This window comes from Sporothrix schenckii (genome assembly GCF_000961545.1).
Source record: "Sporothrix schenckii 1099-18 chromosome Unknown Cont49, whole genome shotgun sequence".
Taxonomy (NCBI): domain Eukaryota; kingdom Fungi; phylum Ascomycota; class Sordariomycetes; order Ophiostomatales; family Ophiostomataceae; genus Sporothrix; species Sporothrix schenckii.
In genome coordinates this window covers 1994155-2006515 of record NW_015971150.1, presented here as the reverse complement: position 1 = coordinate 2006515, position 12361 = coordinate 1994155, and the positions used below count along the sequence as shown (strand labels likewise).

The following is a 12361-nucleotide window of genomic DNA, read 5'->3' as shown; positions in this document are numbered from 1 at the left end:
TCACTGGGATGGTTCAAGGGAAAGCGTAACGACATCGCATTCAACATGAGCGCATTCAACATGGAATGTTACGGAGTGAATACTGTTTACTGTTGGATTATCTTTGTTTTGTATATTTTTGCAAACTTTACTTTTTCACTTCTTCACCTTATCATTTCAAAGAGTTCTCGAAAAGGACGATTTTCAAATTTTCGCTATATATGTTCTCATAAACCGCTAGCATTGCTTATTTCCTTCACAAAGTGACATCGTCAAATGTACCAATATAACTAAAAGAAAAAAGGGAAATGACTCGTTCTCGTAAAATCGTTTGTTTACTCGCGGCTAGCACGCTCCGCCTCGGCCTGCTTCTGGATGTCGACCTCAGCGCCGCGCTGCTGCGTCTTGCCCACATCGTGCTGTCTCTGGTACTCGCGCTCGGCCTCGGGGTTGCCCGTGAGGTTTGCAACGCCGCCGCCGATGGTACCCTTGACGCGGTCTGCCGCGCCCGAGACAAAGTCGTTGACCTGGCCACGCGCCTCCTGCTCCTGGCCCGAGCGGTTCTGCTCGCGGCCGGCCGACTTGAGCGACTCGGAGCCGACAAGGCCGCCAATGGCCTCCTTGGCCGAGCCAATGGTCTGGTTCCAGCTGCCGGTGGTGCGGTCGGGGTCGTCGCGCGTTACAGCGCCGGCCGACGATGCGGTAAAGCCGGGGCCCTTGACGGTGGCGTGCGAGGCGTCGTACTCGGCCTTGGCACCCTCCTTCTTGGCGTCGCCGGCGTTCTCCTGGCCAGCACTGCCCGTCAGGTTGCCGATGGCGCTCTGGACGGTGCCGACGGCGGAGTCAATGTAAGACTGGACCGTCGAGGGGCCGTTGTTGTTGGTGTTGGAGGAAGACATTTTGGGTTGGTGGGGTGGGTTTGTTGTAAAAGGGTGAGGGTTTTGTTGGTTGTTTTTCTGAGTGTCTGAGTGTCTGAGTGAAGGTTTTGAATGTTGTTGTGTTCGAAGAGGAGAACTGACGATCCAAGAGGGGAGAAAGCAGGGACTTATATAGTTGACAGACGCGTCCGACTTGTCAGGGGCAAGCGCGACCCTTGCGTGAGCTTCGTTGGCGATGGCGACTGAAGAAAACGTGCAGGGACCCCTAACTAGACAATGACAGGTGTAGCTTTCTACCGGCTTTACTAGAGACAGTACTTTGATCTCGATGTTTGTCCAAAACAGGAAGTGGCTTTCGCAAGTGCAACGACAAGAGAAAGGTTAGCGCGAAGACGATGACGTCATATACTTTTCTATGGCCTTTTTACAGTGGCTTTGGAGGGAGCCCCGCAGCAGCCAGACCAGCTATGATGTCACTGTTAAAAGTGCACCGACAGCATCCACGGCGAAGCTCCAAATTAGGCAACTGTAAATGGTAGAGCCACATCCTATGAATTGAAACATGTGGGGATTTCGAAAGTAGATTGCTTCATGTCCTCCGTCACATTCGATTGGCTTCTTCGCAGTGGAGCGGGCATGTGGCTCGGAGATTGTCGCGATCATAGTGCGTGGTGCTGCCCCTGAAAATCAGCCGTTGACGCTAAACTGTCTAATTTACAGGGCATTCAGGGTCCGTTTTCATGGCACATTCAAAGTAGCCGAGTGGGCGCGACGAATTGTTAAGGCTCGTCAGACGATACGTCTCCTTGCCGCCTGGACTCTAGATACCATGTGAAAGCGCAGATTATTTTCAGCATTTGCCAAGCAAAGATGGAAGGGAATAAAATAATACATTAGACAGAGAGGAACGTTAGATATGTTCATTCTATCATCTCCCTGTCTGATGGGATGGTCGTTCCGCGAGGGAAAGTAGTGGGCAAAGAAGACAAAACCTTCATGAAGCATAACCGTAAGCATGAAAATGACCGGCCAAAAGGTCATAGAAGAGATTCCAGCCCAGAAACAAAAAGGTAGTAAAACGACAAAAAGAGGCCGCCGTAGACAGTCTTCAGCCATGTGGGTTTCATTTTCGTAGCCATTTTCGGCCAGACTTGACACGTAGACGCAACCCGTAAAGGCCCGGGACGAATCGTAAAGTACCGTAACGTAAATAAGAGTACGAACAAATGAACATCATGACCAGAGCGAAAGTTCGCAGTTCAGTTTAGTGGGCGGTCCACTGGATCGAGTCGAGGTCGATGCCGTCTTGCACCATCTCCCACAGCGGGCTGAGCTCGCGCAGGAAGCTGACACGCTCGCGCACCGCCTGTAGCACGTAGTCAATCTCCTGCTCTGTGGTGAAGCGGCCGATTCCAAAGCGGATACTCGAATGAGCGCTCTCGTCGCTGTTGCCGAGGGCGCGCAGGACGTAACTCGGCTCGAGGGACGCGGACGTGCAGGCACTGCCCGAGGACAAGGCAATGTCCTTGAGGGCCATCAGAAGAGACTCGCCCTCAACGTAGGCAAAGGAGACGTTGACGCAGCCCGGGTAGAAGTGGTCACGGTCGCCGTTCTGGGACGTGTGCTCCATGGCCAGGAGGCCGTTGAGCAGACGGTCGGAGAGATACTTGATACGCTTGGAATCGTACTGTTGCGTGTTAGTCAGATCGGCACACAACTTGGAAGCAATGCGAATAGAAGGCAGGGCAAGACAGAAACAGAGGAACAATAAAGCAAAAAACACAACGCAGCAAGCCCAAACAGGCTTTGGATCAGACGTAGCTCAAATTCTCAACATGGTTCTTCCTCAAAGAGGAACATTCAGAAAGCCATGCATGTTTAAAAGCAAATCATCATATCGTAGGGTAGGGGCAAGAGCCAACCAAAAAAAAAAAGAGCAAACAAAGCCGATATGAAATGGCCATTGACCCTGAGGACAAAAGATGGTACCTACCGAAAACTCTTCGTGTGCGATGCGGCACGCCTCGCCGAAGCCAACAACCAGCGGAGGGGCCAGTGTGCCGCTGCGCAGACCACGCTCCTGGCCGCCACCACTGATGATGGGGTCAAGACGCACGCGCGGACGACGGCGAACGTAGCAGGCGCCGATGCCCATGGGGCCGTAGATCTTGTGCGACGAAATCGACATGAGATCAATGTTCATAGCGTTGACGTCGAGGGGAATCTTGCCGACAGCCTGCGCGGCGTCGCTGTGGAAGAAGACCTTCTTCTTGCGGCAGAGGCGGCCAATCTCGGCCAGCGGCTGGATGACGCCAATCTCGTTGTTGACGGCCATGATGCTGACCAGGGCCGTCTCGGGGCGGATGGCAGCCTCAAGGGCCTCGAGGTCCACCAGGCCCGAGGCCAGCACGGGCAGGTAGGTGATCTCAAAGCCCTCGTCCTGCAGATGGCGACAGCTGTCGAGCACGCACTTGTGCTCGGTCTGGGTCGTGATGATGTGCTTCTTCTTGCCAGAGCGGCCAAAGAAGCGCGCCACGCCCTTGATGCTCATATTGTTGCTCTCGGTAGCACCGCTCGTGAAGATAATCTCCTTGGGGTCGGCACCAATGAGACGCGCGACATGCTCGCGGGCCTCGTCAACTGCCTTCTCACTCTCCCAGCCGTACGAGTGGGTGCGGGAGTGCGGGTTGCCGTAGATGCCGACGTAAAAGGGCATCATGGCGTCGAGGACGCGCGGGTCGACGGGGGTGGTGGCCTGCATGTCGAGGTAGATGGGCCGCTGGCCCTCCTCGAGGACAGTCGCCTGCTTGAGGACCTCGGCCATGGGGCTGACGAGGACGTCGGAACCGGCGCCGGATGTGGGCACGGGGACCTCACCGAGGGCGTTCTGGAAGTCCTTCTTGTTGAGGTGGATGGCGGTCTCGATCTTCTTGGTGGCCTCGGCGACCTGGGCATTGTCGCGCTTCGACTCGGACACATACGTCCTCCGTGCCTGTGCAGGCGTCTGCGACTGTGACACAGCCGTCGTCGCTGGCCGGGGCCGTCCGCTGTGCATTCTCCGCAGAGCCGACGACGATGCCGAAGCAGCCGGAGCCGACGGCCGCGCAGCAAGGCGCGCGGCCTGCCTTAATAATAAGGCTTGGGATGTGATGCAAGGCATGGTGATGGATGTGATGGCGATGGCGATGGAGATGGCACAGGACGTAGAAGAGAGAGAGAGGGAAGGATGAAATGAAGGGAAAGAAAAAAGAGGAAGAGGTCAACGGAGTCAAAGGATCGAAAATGGAGATAAGGAGGCAAGGGGAGACGGACGTATCAAAGGAAGGGCGTGAATTTGTCACGCCTCGGATGCAGTTTGCCTGCACGCGTTTCTTTGTTGCTCACCTACTTCGTCTGTCCTGGTGGGAGGAGGTGTTTTTCGCCTGCGAACGCCGATTTTCTCATTTTCCCATTTTTCCCCTTTCCAACGGGCAATTCAGCTGGGGAAGGGAAACTCGGTGATAACATCGGAGCAACTTTGCCACTGTCCGATTGGACGAATCAGGTCAACAGGTCCCATTGTGGGGTGCTTTTTCTGCCAGTGGGTCTGTTCTCGTTTTGTCAGGGCGGTCAGAAGCTCGCTCCTGCCCCGCTTCAGCTGTCTGTCAGTGTTCGTGGGCTGGAAAAGGCGAGGTCGTTCTGTAGACCAATTAGGCAAGGGGGAACCTGCGATTACTGAGTGTGCACCGTAAGGGCAGGCACGTTGGAGTGCACATCAATGGCAATGTATTGCAACTAAACAGTCAAAGAAAACAGTCAATCCATAGTGAGAGGAATGTGAAGAGCCATTCCCGTCTGAGCTGTTCCTTACAGAGTCGTCCAGGCACGCGCTGGTCCGACTGAGTATCGCAACGGTTCTCACGAATTCTCTCCTCTTATTTGGCTTGTGCATGTCGTGCGGCGTTGCAACGCCCTGTCGGCACTTGAATTACTTTATTCGCACAGTTGCTTTAACGCTTTGCATGCAGCTAACCGGGCGTCCTTTTGGTGCTCTGTCTTGTCGGCGCTTTTACCTTGACCAACCAGCCAACGGGCGTCTGACAATCGCGACTTCCCGAGTGCAATGAATTGCGCCTGTCGCACTCAATCGGTTTCCAAATGGCTCCTTGGCTCTTTCCCGTAAATCAAGCCATTCTTTCTCTGTTTACGACGCATTGTCGCCCTGCGCCTTCCCTGTCCGCGGAGTGCCCGTCGGTTACGTCCTGCCCACTGCCACGATCTACGCCACTCTTACCCACTCTGCCACTGAAAGCCAAAAGACCCACTCGTCAAGCGCCGCAAAGAGCAAAGCGCAGCCAAAGCTTTGCCCACCCAGTCCAGCGCTAATCGGTAAACCGCAGGAGCGACACAGCACTGAGAAAGCAATACACAACGTCATCAGGCCTTCTCCAGCATAAACCGTGGGGAAGGTGCAAAAGAGCGCCGGTTTTGGTGCCCATCCCCTCCTTCCCAGAAAGCCCCGAAAGGCCACCCAAAAACGCCCACCAGCCGCACCAAACCACACCAAAGGCCTTTTTGGCACTGAACCTGATTTCCTGGCCTTGGCCAACAGGCGCAATCTTCAAGGCAGCGGCGTTTCTTGGTATCGTGCCAACGTAACGCCTGGCTTCTGGCTTCTGGCTTCGAATCGACCTTTGTTCACTTCGTGACGCACTCTTCACCTCGCGTTCAGCGTTATCACTACATTTTTTTGCCCGTCCCAGCGTCTCCCGACGTCGCCGAGCGTTCCGATTGTCCTCCCTTTCAATAGCATCGACGGCGTCGACGACTTCGAAATATCCGCAGCATCTCTCGCGACTCTCTCTCACGACTCTCCCACGACTCTCCCACGACTTGCCCTCCCCCCCAGCTCGTCACAATGAGCTTCAAGGGTTTCTCCAAGGGCATTGCCCGGGTACGTTGACTCTCTGGGCCGCTGCTCACAAAGAGACACAAAGACAACTAACCGATCAGGCCCCTCAACAATTCCGGCAGAAATTCAACATGGGCGAGCAGACCAAGGACCCCATCTATTTGGATGCCGAGCGGCGGTTCGACGACCTCGAGGCCCAGACCAAGAAGCTGCACGAAGAGAGCAAACGCTACGCCGATGCCATCAACGGCATGCTCACCCACCAGATCGAGTTTTCGCAGGCCATTGCCGAGATCTACAAGCCCATCAGCGGCAGCGTGTCGGACCCGGACTCGTTTATTTCCGAGGGCAACGTCGAGGGCATCCGCGCGTGCGAGGAGTACGAGGCCGTGGTCAAGGACCTGCAGGAGACGCTCAAGCCGGAGCTGGAAATGATTGAGAGCCGCGTTGTGCAGCCGGCCGACGAGCTGCTGGTCGTCATCCAAGCAATCCGCAAGTGCGCCGTGAAGCGCGAGCACAAGAAGCTGGACTACGACCGGCACCGGGCGGCGCTCAAAAAGCTGCAGGACAAGAAGGAAAAGTCCCTGAAAGACGAAAAGGCACTGTACAAGGCGGAGGCGGACTTGGAGCAGTCGACCCAGGACTTTGACTACTTTAACGACTTGCTCAAGGACGAGCTGCCCAAGCTGTTCTCGCTCGAGCGCCAGTTCATCCAGCCACTCTTCCAGTCCTTTTACTACATGCAGCTCAACGTGTTCTACACGCTGCACGAGAAGATGCAGCAGGTGGACATTGGCTACTTCAACCTGACGCTCGACGTCCAGGAAGCCTTTGACATGAAGCGCGGCGACATCCAGGAGCGCACCGAAAAGCTGTCGATTGTCAAGTTCCGCACCACCGGCGGCCGGCGGCCGGGCCAGCCGCCCAAGTCCAAGTACGGCAACCGGTTGGCGATTGAGGGCCGCAAGGACCGGCCACTGGCCATCACGCAGGGCCCCAGCTCTGGCGAATACGACTCCGCATCGCCGCCCGGTTCGCCCGCCACCGGCAACACCGCCACCTACCCCTACCGCAGCCGCGCCAGCTCGTCCGCCGAGCACCCGCCGCCACCGTACTCGGCCGAGGTCGACAGCAGCAACAGCATGACCAAGTACGGCAGCCACGTCGGCAGCAGCGCCAGTGCCCTCGCCGCCGCCGCCAAGTCCAAGCCGCCGCCGCCAAAACCCAAGCCGCAGCGCCTGAGCGCCGTGCCCGCAGCCGAGACGGCCACAGCGCTGTACGACTATGCAGCGGCACAGGACGGCGACCTGAGTTTCTCGGCGGGCGACGTGATTGAGATTGTCACGCGGTCCGACAATGTCAACGAGTGGTGGACGGGCAAGCTGCAAGGCCGGCAAGGGCAGTTCCCAGGTATGTCTTCCATGATGTGTACGTATGTCCCTAGTGTTATGATTAGCAACTGACGTCTGTTCAGGAAACTATGTGCAGGTCGACGGTTAGAAGCCCCGAAAGCCTCGCTAGCCGGCTTCTGTTTATTTCTGGCCGTGTCTCATACTTTACATTTTCATTCGTCTGCGTTGCTTTGTTCTGCATTTATCATTTCCACGGTCATCGTAACGGATGGAGTACAATATGCCATATAGATAATACTCGTATACCAAAGGCTTTTGCATTTATTTGTCGTTCAGTCGTCCTACTGTTCTCTATGGTGTGATTTGCGGTGGTCTCTCGTCCCACTCCTTTGTCTTTTGCTTCACGAAGCATATCCGCGGACTTGGGGTGGTGATGGTCGAGGACAGAGGGAGAGACAAGCCATCACAGACGCACAATTACAAAAATATAATACCGCAACACTCTCCACAACCCCCATTCGTCTCCATGCCGACATCGGGCTAGATTACACGCCATTGGTGTTTCAACTCTGTCGATCGTGGGGGACAGAGCTCGAGGCCGAGAAGAAGACGCTGCCAGTATCAAAGCACCAGGCTCAGAACACGCTGCTGCCGAGATACTCGCCCCCATGCGGCATATACGCCATCTTTGTGCCCTGCATGATGAGGTGTCTTCCCCACGTACACTGCAGATGCTGACACTTGTTGGGGAGCCTCATGCAAGACGCTGTATTGGAATGCCGCTCGAAAGTCAACATGGGATCCAAAATCCACGGTACGCGGGGCGACGACGCATATCTGCACAATTCGGGAAGCCCAAACGGGTAATTCTACAGTGGTATTCATGGCAAAGATGTCCGTATTGCCATGGACCAACCAGTTTGCATAATCAAAAGAAAAGGGTTGCCTCCAGACTGGAGCCTGAAGAGGGGGCGTCGACACAAACGGGATGCACGGAAGCTCGACAAGGCTGAGACTCTCTGTCCAGTCGGCGTCATGGGACTGAAAGTGAAGTCTTTCTCATAGGTGGGGTTGATTTACGTATCAGTTCAAACTCGTCCGTGCGTCGAACGTAGCCTTTATTTTCGTTTCTTTCTGTGCTTTATATTGCATTTCAGCTCTATGTTTCCTACCTTTGCATAGGCCGTATGTCCTTAAAATTGTCCGGTGGATAGTTCTGTGCGGAGTTCGGAAGGAAGACGGTGTGTAAATAAATCCAAAGAAGGTTAGCATTCTGTCATTTTAGGCATACCATCTCAGTCTTTCAAACTTGCATCTTTTCTCTTTCAACGACAACAATCCTTACTGCAGCTCCTACGCCTTCTCTAGACATGATAGCATAGCGTGCCCACGGAAGCCAAGGGAGCATCCGTAATTCGTATCAGCGAGGGGGGCAATACGAGGGGTACGGCGGAAATAAAACACCAACATAAACAATTTCACTCCAACCGTCGTCCGATTCCGCCTCGATTTCAGTCCTACCTCTGTCTGCCTTTCAGCCTCACTTTTTTCAACAGAGGAAATGTCGAGCCAACCTGCTCGTCCGAGGGCCAAACAACAGTACACACGTTGTCCCATATTGCAGCCGGTCCTGTGTCATAAAAGAGGGGCCTCAGCTCTCCCCAACCCTCGCCTATCCGTTTTGTTCACTCCTTCACACCCTTTCGTATCGTCCCTTTTCCACTTCTCTGCATTGTTGAGAAAGACATGAGCTATGTCATGCACATTTCCGCACCTGCAGCATACATCTTGTGAAAGATGCCAAAAAGGAAGGGAACAAAAGAAAGGGTAGCAAAACATAATGATATTTTAAACGTCTCAGGGCATCTCTCCTTTCACCCTCTCCGTTCTCCATAACGTATGCAACTGTAAATGTCACAATGGCCCACTGTAGTTCCCTGTACGGCTTCGTTTGGGGTAAGAAAAATCAAAACCACGGCCGATGGCGTGGTACATAGGCTCGACGGACGTGACCCAGCTCCGTTGAGCCTCTTCCTCTTCGTCCACATCCATGGGTGACGAAGGACGAGAGGGACGAGGCGACAGCAGCACGGCATCCTTTCCCTTTCCCCTCTCATCGGCCACTGTTGTCGCCTGACTGTTGAAGTCCTGCGAATGGCCTGACTGGCTTTGCTCCACCTCTCCTGCACCGTGCTCCTGATCCTTACCCCGGTCGCACAGCTTGCGCTTTCTACTAACAAGACAAGCCGGCCGAGGCAGCCCCTCCTCCTCTGTTCCGCAGTCGTCCTTTGCATCCGTTTCTTCCTCTCCCCACCTGCCCAACCCCGGAAGACACAGTGTAGGGTCGAAACTGACGACAACAATGGCCTGCCGCGTGCCAACCTCTCCGCTGTCAGTGTTGGTAGTCGCGTAGACGAGCACCCGGTCGTCCCACGAGGTCGCTGTGATGGCGCCACAGTAACCGGGCGGGTTCAGGGTGTCGTTGAGCGCCTTTTCTTGTTTGGTGGGGTTGTTGTTGCTGTTGTTGCTGCTGTCGCTCTCGGCTTTACCATACGGCCGTGGCCAGGTCACCACGTCGCGGTCCACGTAGCGCTTCTTGATTTCCCGCATTGGGTACAGAAGGCTGTCCCCTCCTTCTTCGTTGTCGGTGTCATTCTTGTCGGTTTGCACACGCGTCCGCCGTGTGCCTGCGCGCAGGACCAGGCGGGGGCTGGCCAATGGGTCCGCCCAAGCAGGCGTGTTCTGGTAGTAGAGATCTAGAAACGTACGGCTTCCCGAGCTGTACACACGCGCACCACAGCGGCTGAGCGTCAAAGGCATCATGCGCGCGGCATCGTCGCCGGGGTGAACGTGCTCGGGGCGGCGGGCCAGTTGCGCTGCGGACCGTCGCTGTAATTTGGTCCCGTCTCTTGGATTTGGATGTTGATTTCGATTTTGATTTCGGGCCTGGCTCTTCCACACCAGCGGCTGCATGTAGTATGTCCGCCTGCTGCTGCTCGCGCCGCTGACACGCAGCCACTCCTTGCGCGACTCGACGGCCATAATCTGCCCCGTGGCTTCATTCTTCTCCAGACGCAGCGTCGTCCAACGGTCGTCCACGGGGCCCTCGTCGTTGCGCCGTCGCCACAATGATGACCGCGTCGGGGTTTCACGGCGCTGCGGGTCGCTGAGTAGGAAGCGCTCGCAGGTATAGTACGACGACGGCGCAAAAAGGCCTGTTGCGCGGCCCGACAGCGCGTTGGTGCTGCTGTTGCTGCTGTTGTTCTGTTCTCCATTCGCATCGGAACCAGTGCCCACATCACCATCTTCGTCGCCATCCTCCTCATCATCCTCATCTTCCTCGCCGTCGTATCGGTCGACATCGGTGTTGTCCTCGTCCAAGTACCGCTGCTGGTTGGCCAACGCGTAAAAGTAGCCGTCCAGTACCTCAAAGCACAGGCTGCTGCCCAGATCTGCCAGGCCAATCGAGTTGTCGACAAAGATGGCCTTGGTCGACCACGTGTCGTCCAAAATGCTGTAGTGCCGCAGCACCCAGCGCCGATGACCGCTGTGCGTCGGTGTTGACGCATTCGCTGCCATGCTGCTGCTTCCTTGGCCACCCAGTCCCTCGCCATCCGTGTCCTGCTCGGGAAGCCGTCGGCTCGTATACGTGCCAAAGACTAGGTACTCCTTGTTGTTGCGGACAAACAACCGATGATGCGGCAGCGCCAGACGGTGGCTGCGGCACCATCGCGTCACGGGGTTGAACAGCACCAGCCAGCTCTCCTGGTGACCCGTTCCCGGCACGCGGTGCACGTAGACGCACGACACAATACCGCTGGAATAGTGCAGCGGCCGAAAATGGAAGTTGCGCTTGCCATTGGACGCCGGCACGGCCTCGTTCAAGAGCCGCCGAACATGGACCGACATCTCTCTACGGACCGTCGATCCGCCGTGCAGCGGCAGAATCCGCAGCGTGCGGCCGACCATGTAGAGCAGCGTCTGGCCGGCATAGACAAATGGCGGTGTTGACGCTGGTCGGACATAGGGGTTGCGGGTATACCCGCCATTGCCGGGTGAAGTGGAGCCGTTCCCGGCGACACTCCCGCTGCGGCCGCCGTAAGTGGGGACGTCCGCTTCAGCGACCACGGCGGCCGCAAACGGCTGCAGATGGGCAATCGCCAGGTGCCGCTTGGCGACCGCTCTCAAGGCAGCGGCAAACTGCCATGCCGGACGCATGCGAACGCACTCGTCTGAAAAAGGCAAGTGTTTCTGTGATGTCAGAAGGTGCACAAGGCGAAGGAGAAAAGGAAGCGCAAAAAAAGAGTCAACAAGCGGACGGACTGACTGACTGACCTCCATGAGCATACGGCAGATGCTGTCGTCTCGCATAATGTCGCGGAAAAAGCGGCACGACCTGCTCAGCACGAATGCCTCTTCCACGTCGAGCAGCTGCACAATGTTCCAAATCAGCTCATTGGGCAAGCGAGTGATGGATGCCGCCGATGAGAAGCGAGTGGCCGAGCACATGGCGAAGCTCTTGAGGCCACTACAGGCAGAGCGGTCGACAGGGAAGTTGGGCAAACGGCAGCGGTGACGACTCTGTCCACGGATGGACACAGGGAAGTCGTAGTCAACATTTGAAAGGCCAAGGTGAATTTAGATTGGTGGAAATAAATATAGAATGTGGACGAGTGCTCATGGAATGAAGAGCAAAAGTAAATGAAGCGGCGGAAGAAGAGGAATGAGACGCATTTAAATACAAAGGTCAAAGGGATGAGAAGGGACAAAGCGCGCTACCGCGCATGGGGATGTTAGTGGATCGGCGGCTCTTTTCTTCTTTTGTTGGGCTTTTGTTGTTACTCCTTTTACGGTGTACTGCAGCTTGTACTTCGACAGTCGTATGCTTGTATTGACCTGCTTCCTTTGATTTTCTCTCGATAAGTTCTTAGCAGCATACATAATACCTTGCGTGGCTTCCCGCCGGAGGCCAGAGTATCAGAATTCGTTGCTTTGGCCGCCTGAATGTGGCGAGCTTGAGGCTCAAAAGTATGCTTCGATCATATCAGATATATTATTTTCCCCACTCACATTCAGGTCTGTTGCTCCTTTTCTTTATTTCCATGTTGGTCGCTTTGTTCGTTTCGATTGTCGGTCACTTTGGCACCCCTGTCGTTTTGTCCGTGAAGTGAGGCTCTGCGTTAAATACTACAAATATATTCCCCCGCTAAGGCCTATTATTATCACGGCTCAGCGAGGGGCAAACAGCCTTGATCCATGCC

General features: G+C 55.5%; 4 protein-coding genes across 4 annotated transcripts; 1 reads left to right on the top strand and 3 right to left on the bottom strand.

Moving 5' to 3' along the window:
* Positions 1-314: 314 nt before the first annotated feature.
* SPSK_05604 (mismatched base pair and cruciform DNA recognition protein) lies at positions 315-878 on the bottom strand (the record flags this gene model as incomplete). The annotated part of the gene is made up of 1 exon (XM_016732347.1): positions 315-878. One exon carries the CDS (start codon positions 876-878, stop codon positions 315-317), a length of 564 nt encoding a protein of 187 aa, XP_016583166.1.
* A 1243-nt stretch (positions 879-2121) lies between these two features.
* SPSK_05109 (cysteine desulfurase) lies at positions 2122-4017 on the bottom strand (the record flags this gene model as incomplete). Its single annotated transcript, XM_016731860.1, has 2 exons — positions 2122-2544; positions 2851-4017. The coding sequence occupies 2 exons, from the start codon at positions 4015-4017 to the stop codon at positions 2122-2124; spliced, it is 1590 nt and encodes a 529-aa protein (XP_016583165.1).
* A 1737-nt stretch (positions 4018-5754) lies between these two features.
* Positions 5755-7248, top strand: SPSK_05249 (Amphiphysin-like protein; the record flags this gene model as incomplete). The annotated part of the gene is made up of 3 exons (XM_016731999.1): positions 5755-5790; positions 5850-7158; positions 7223-7248. The coding sequence occupies 3 exons, from the start codon at positions 5755-5757 to the stop codon at positions 7246-7248; spliced, it is 1371 nt and encodes a 456-aa protein (XP_016583164.1).
* A 1766-nt stretch (positions 7249-9014) lies between these two features.
* Positions 9015-11609, bottom strand: SPSK_04962 (uncharacterized protein; the record flags this gene model as incomplete). The annotated part of the gene is made up of 1 exon (XM_016731720.1): positions 9015-11609. The coding sequence occupies one exon, from the start codon at positions 11607-11609 to the stop codon at positions 9015-9017; it is 2595 nt and encodes an 864-aa protein (XP_016583163.1).
* Positions 11610-12361: the final 752 nt, after the last annotated feature.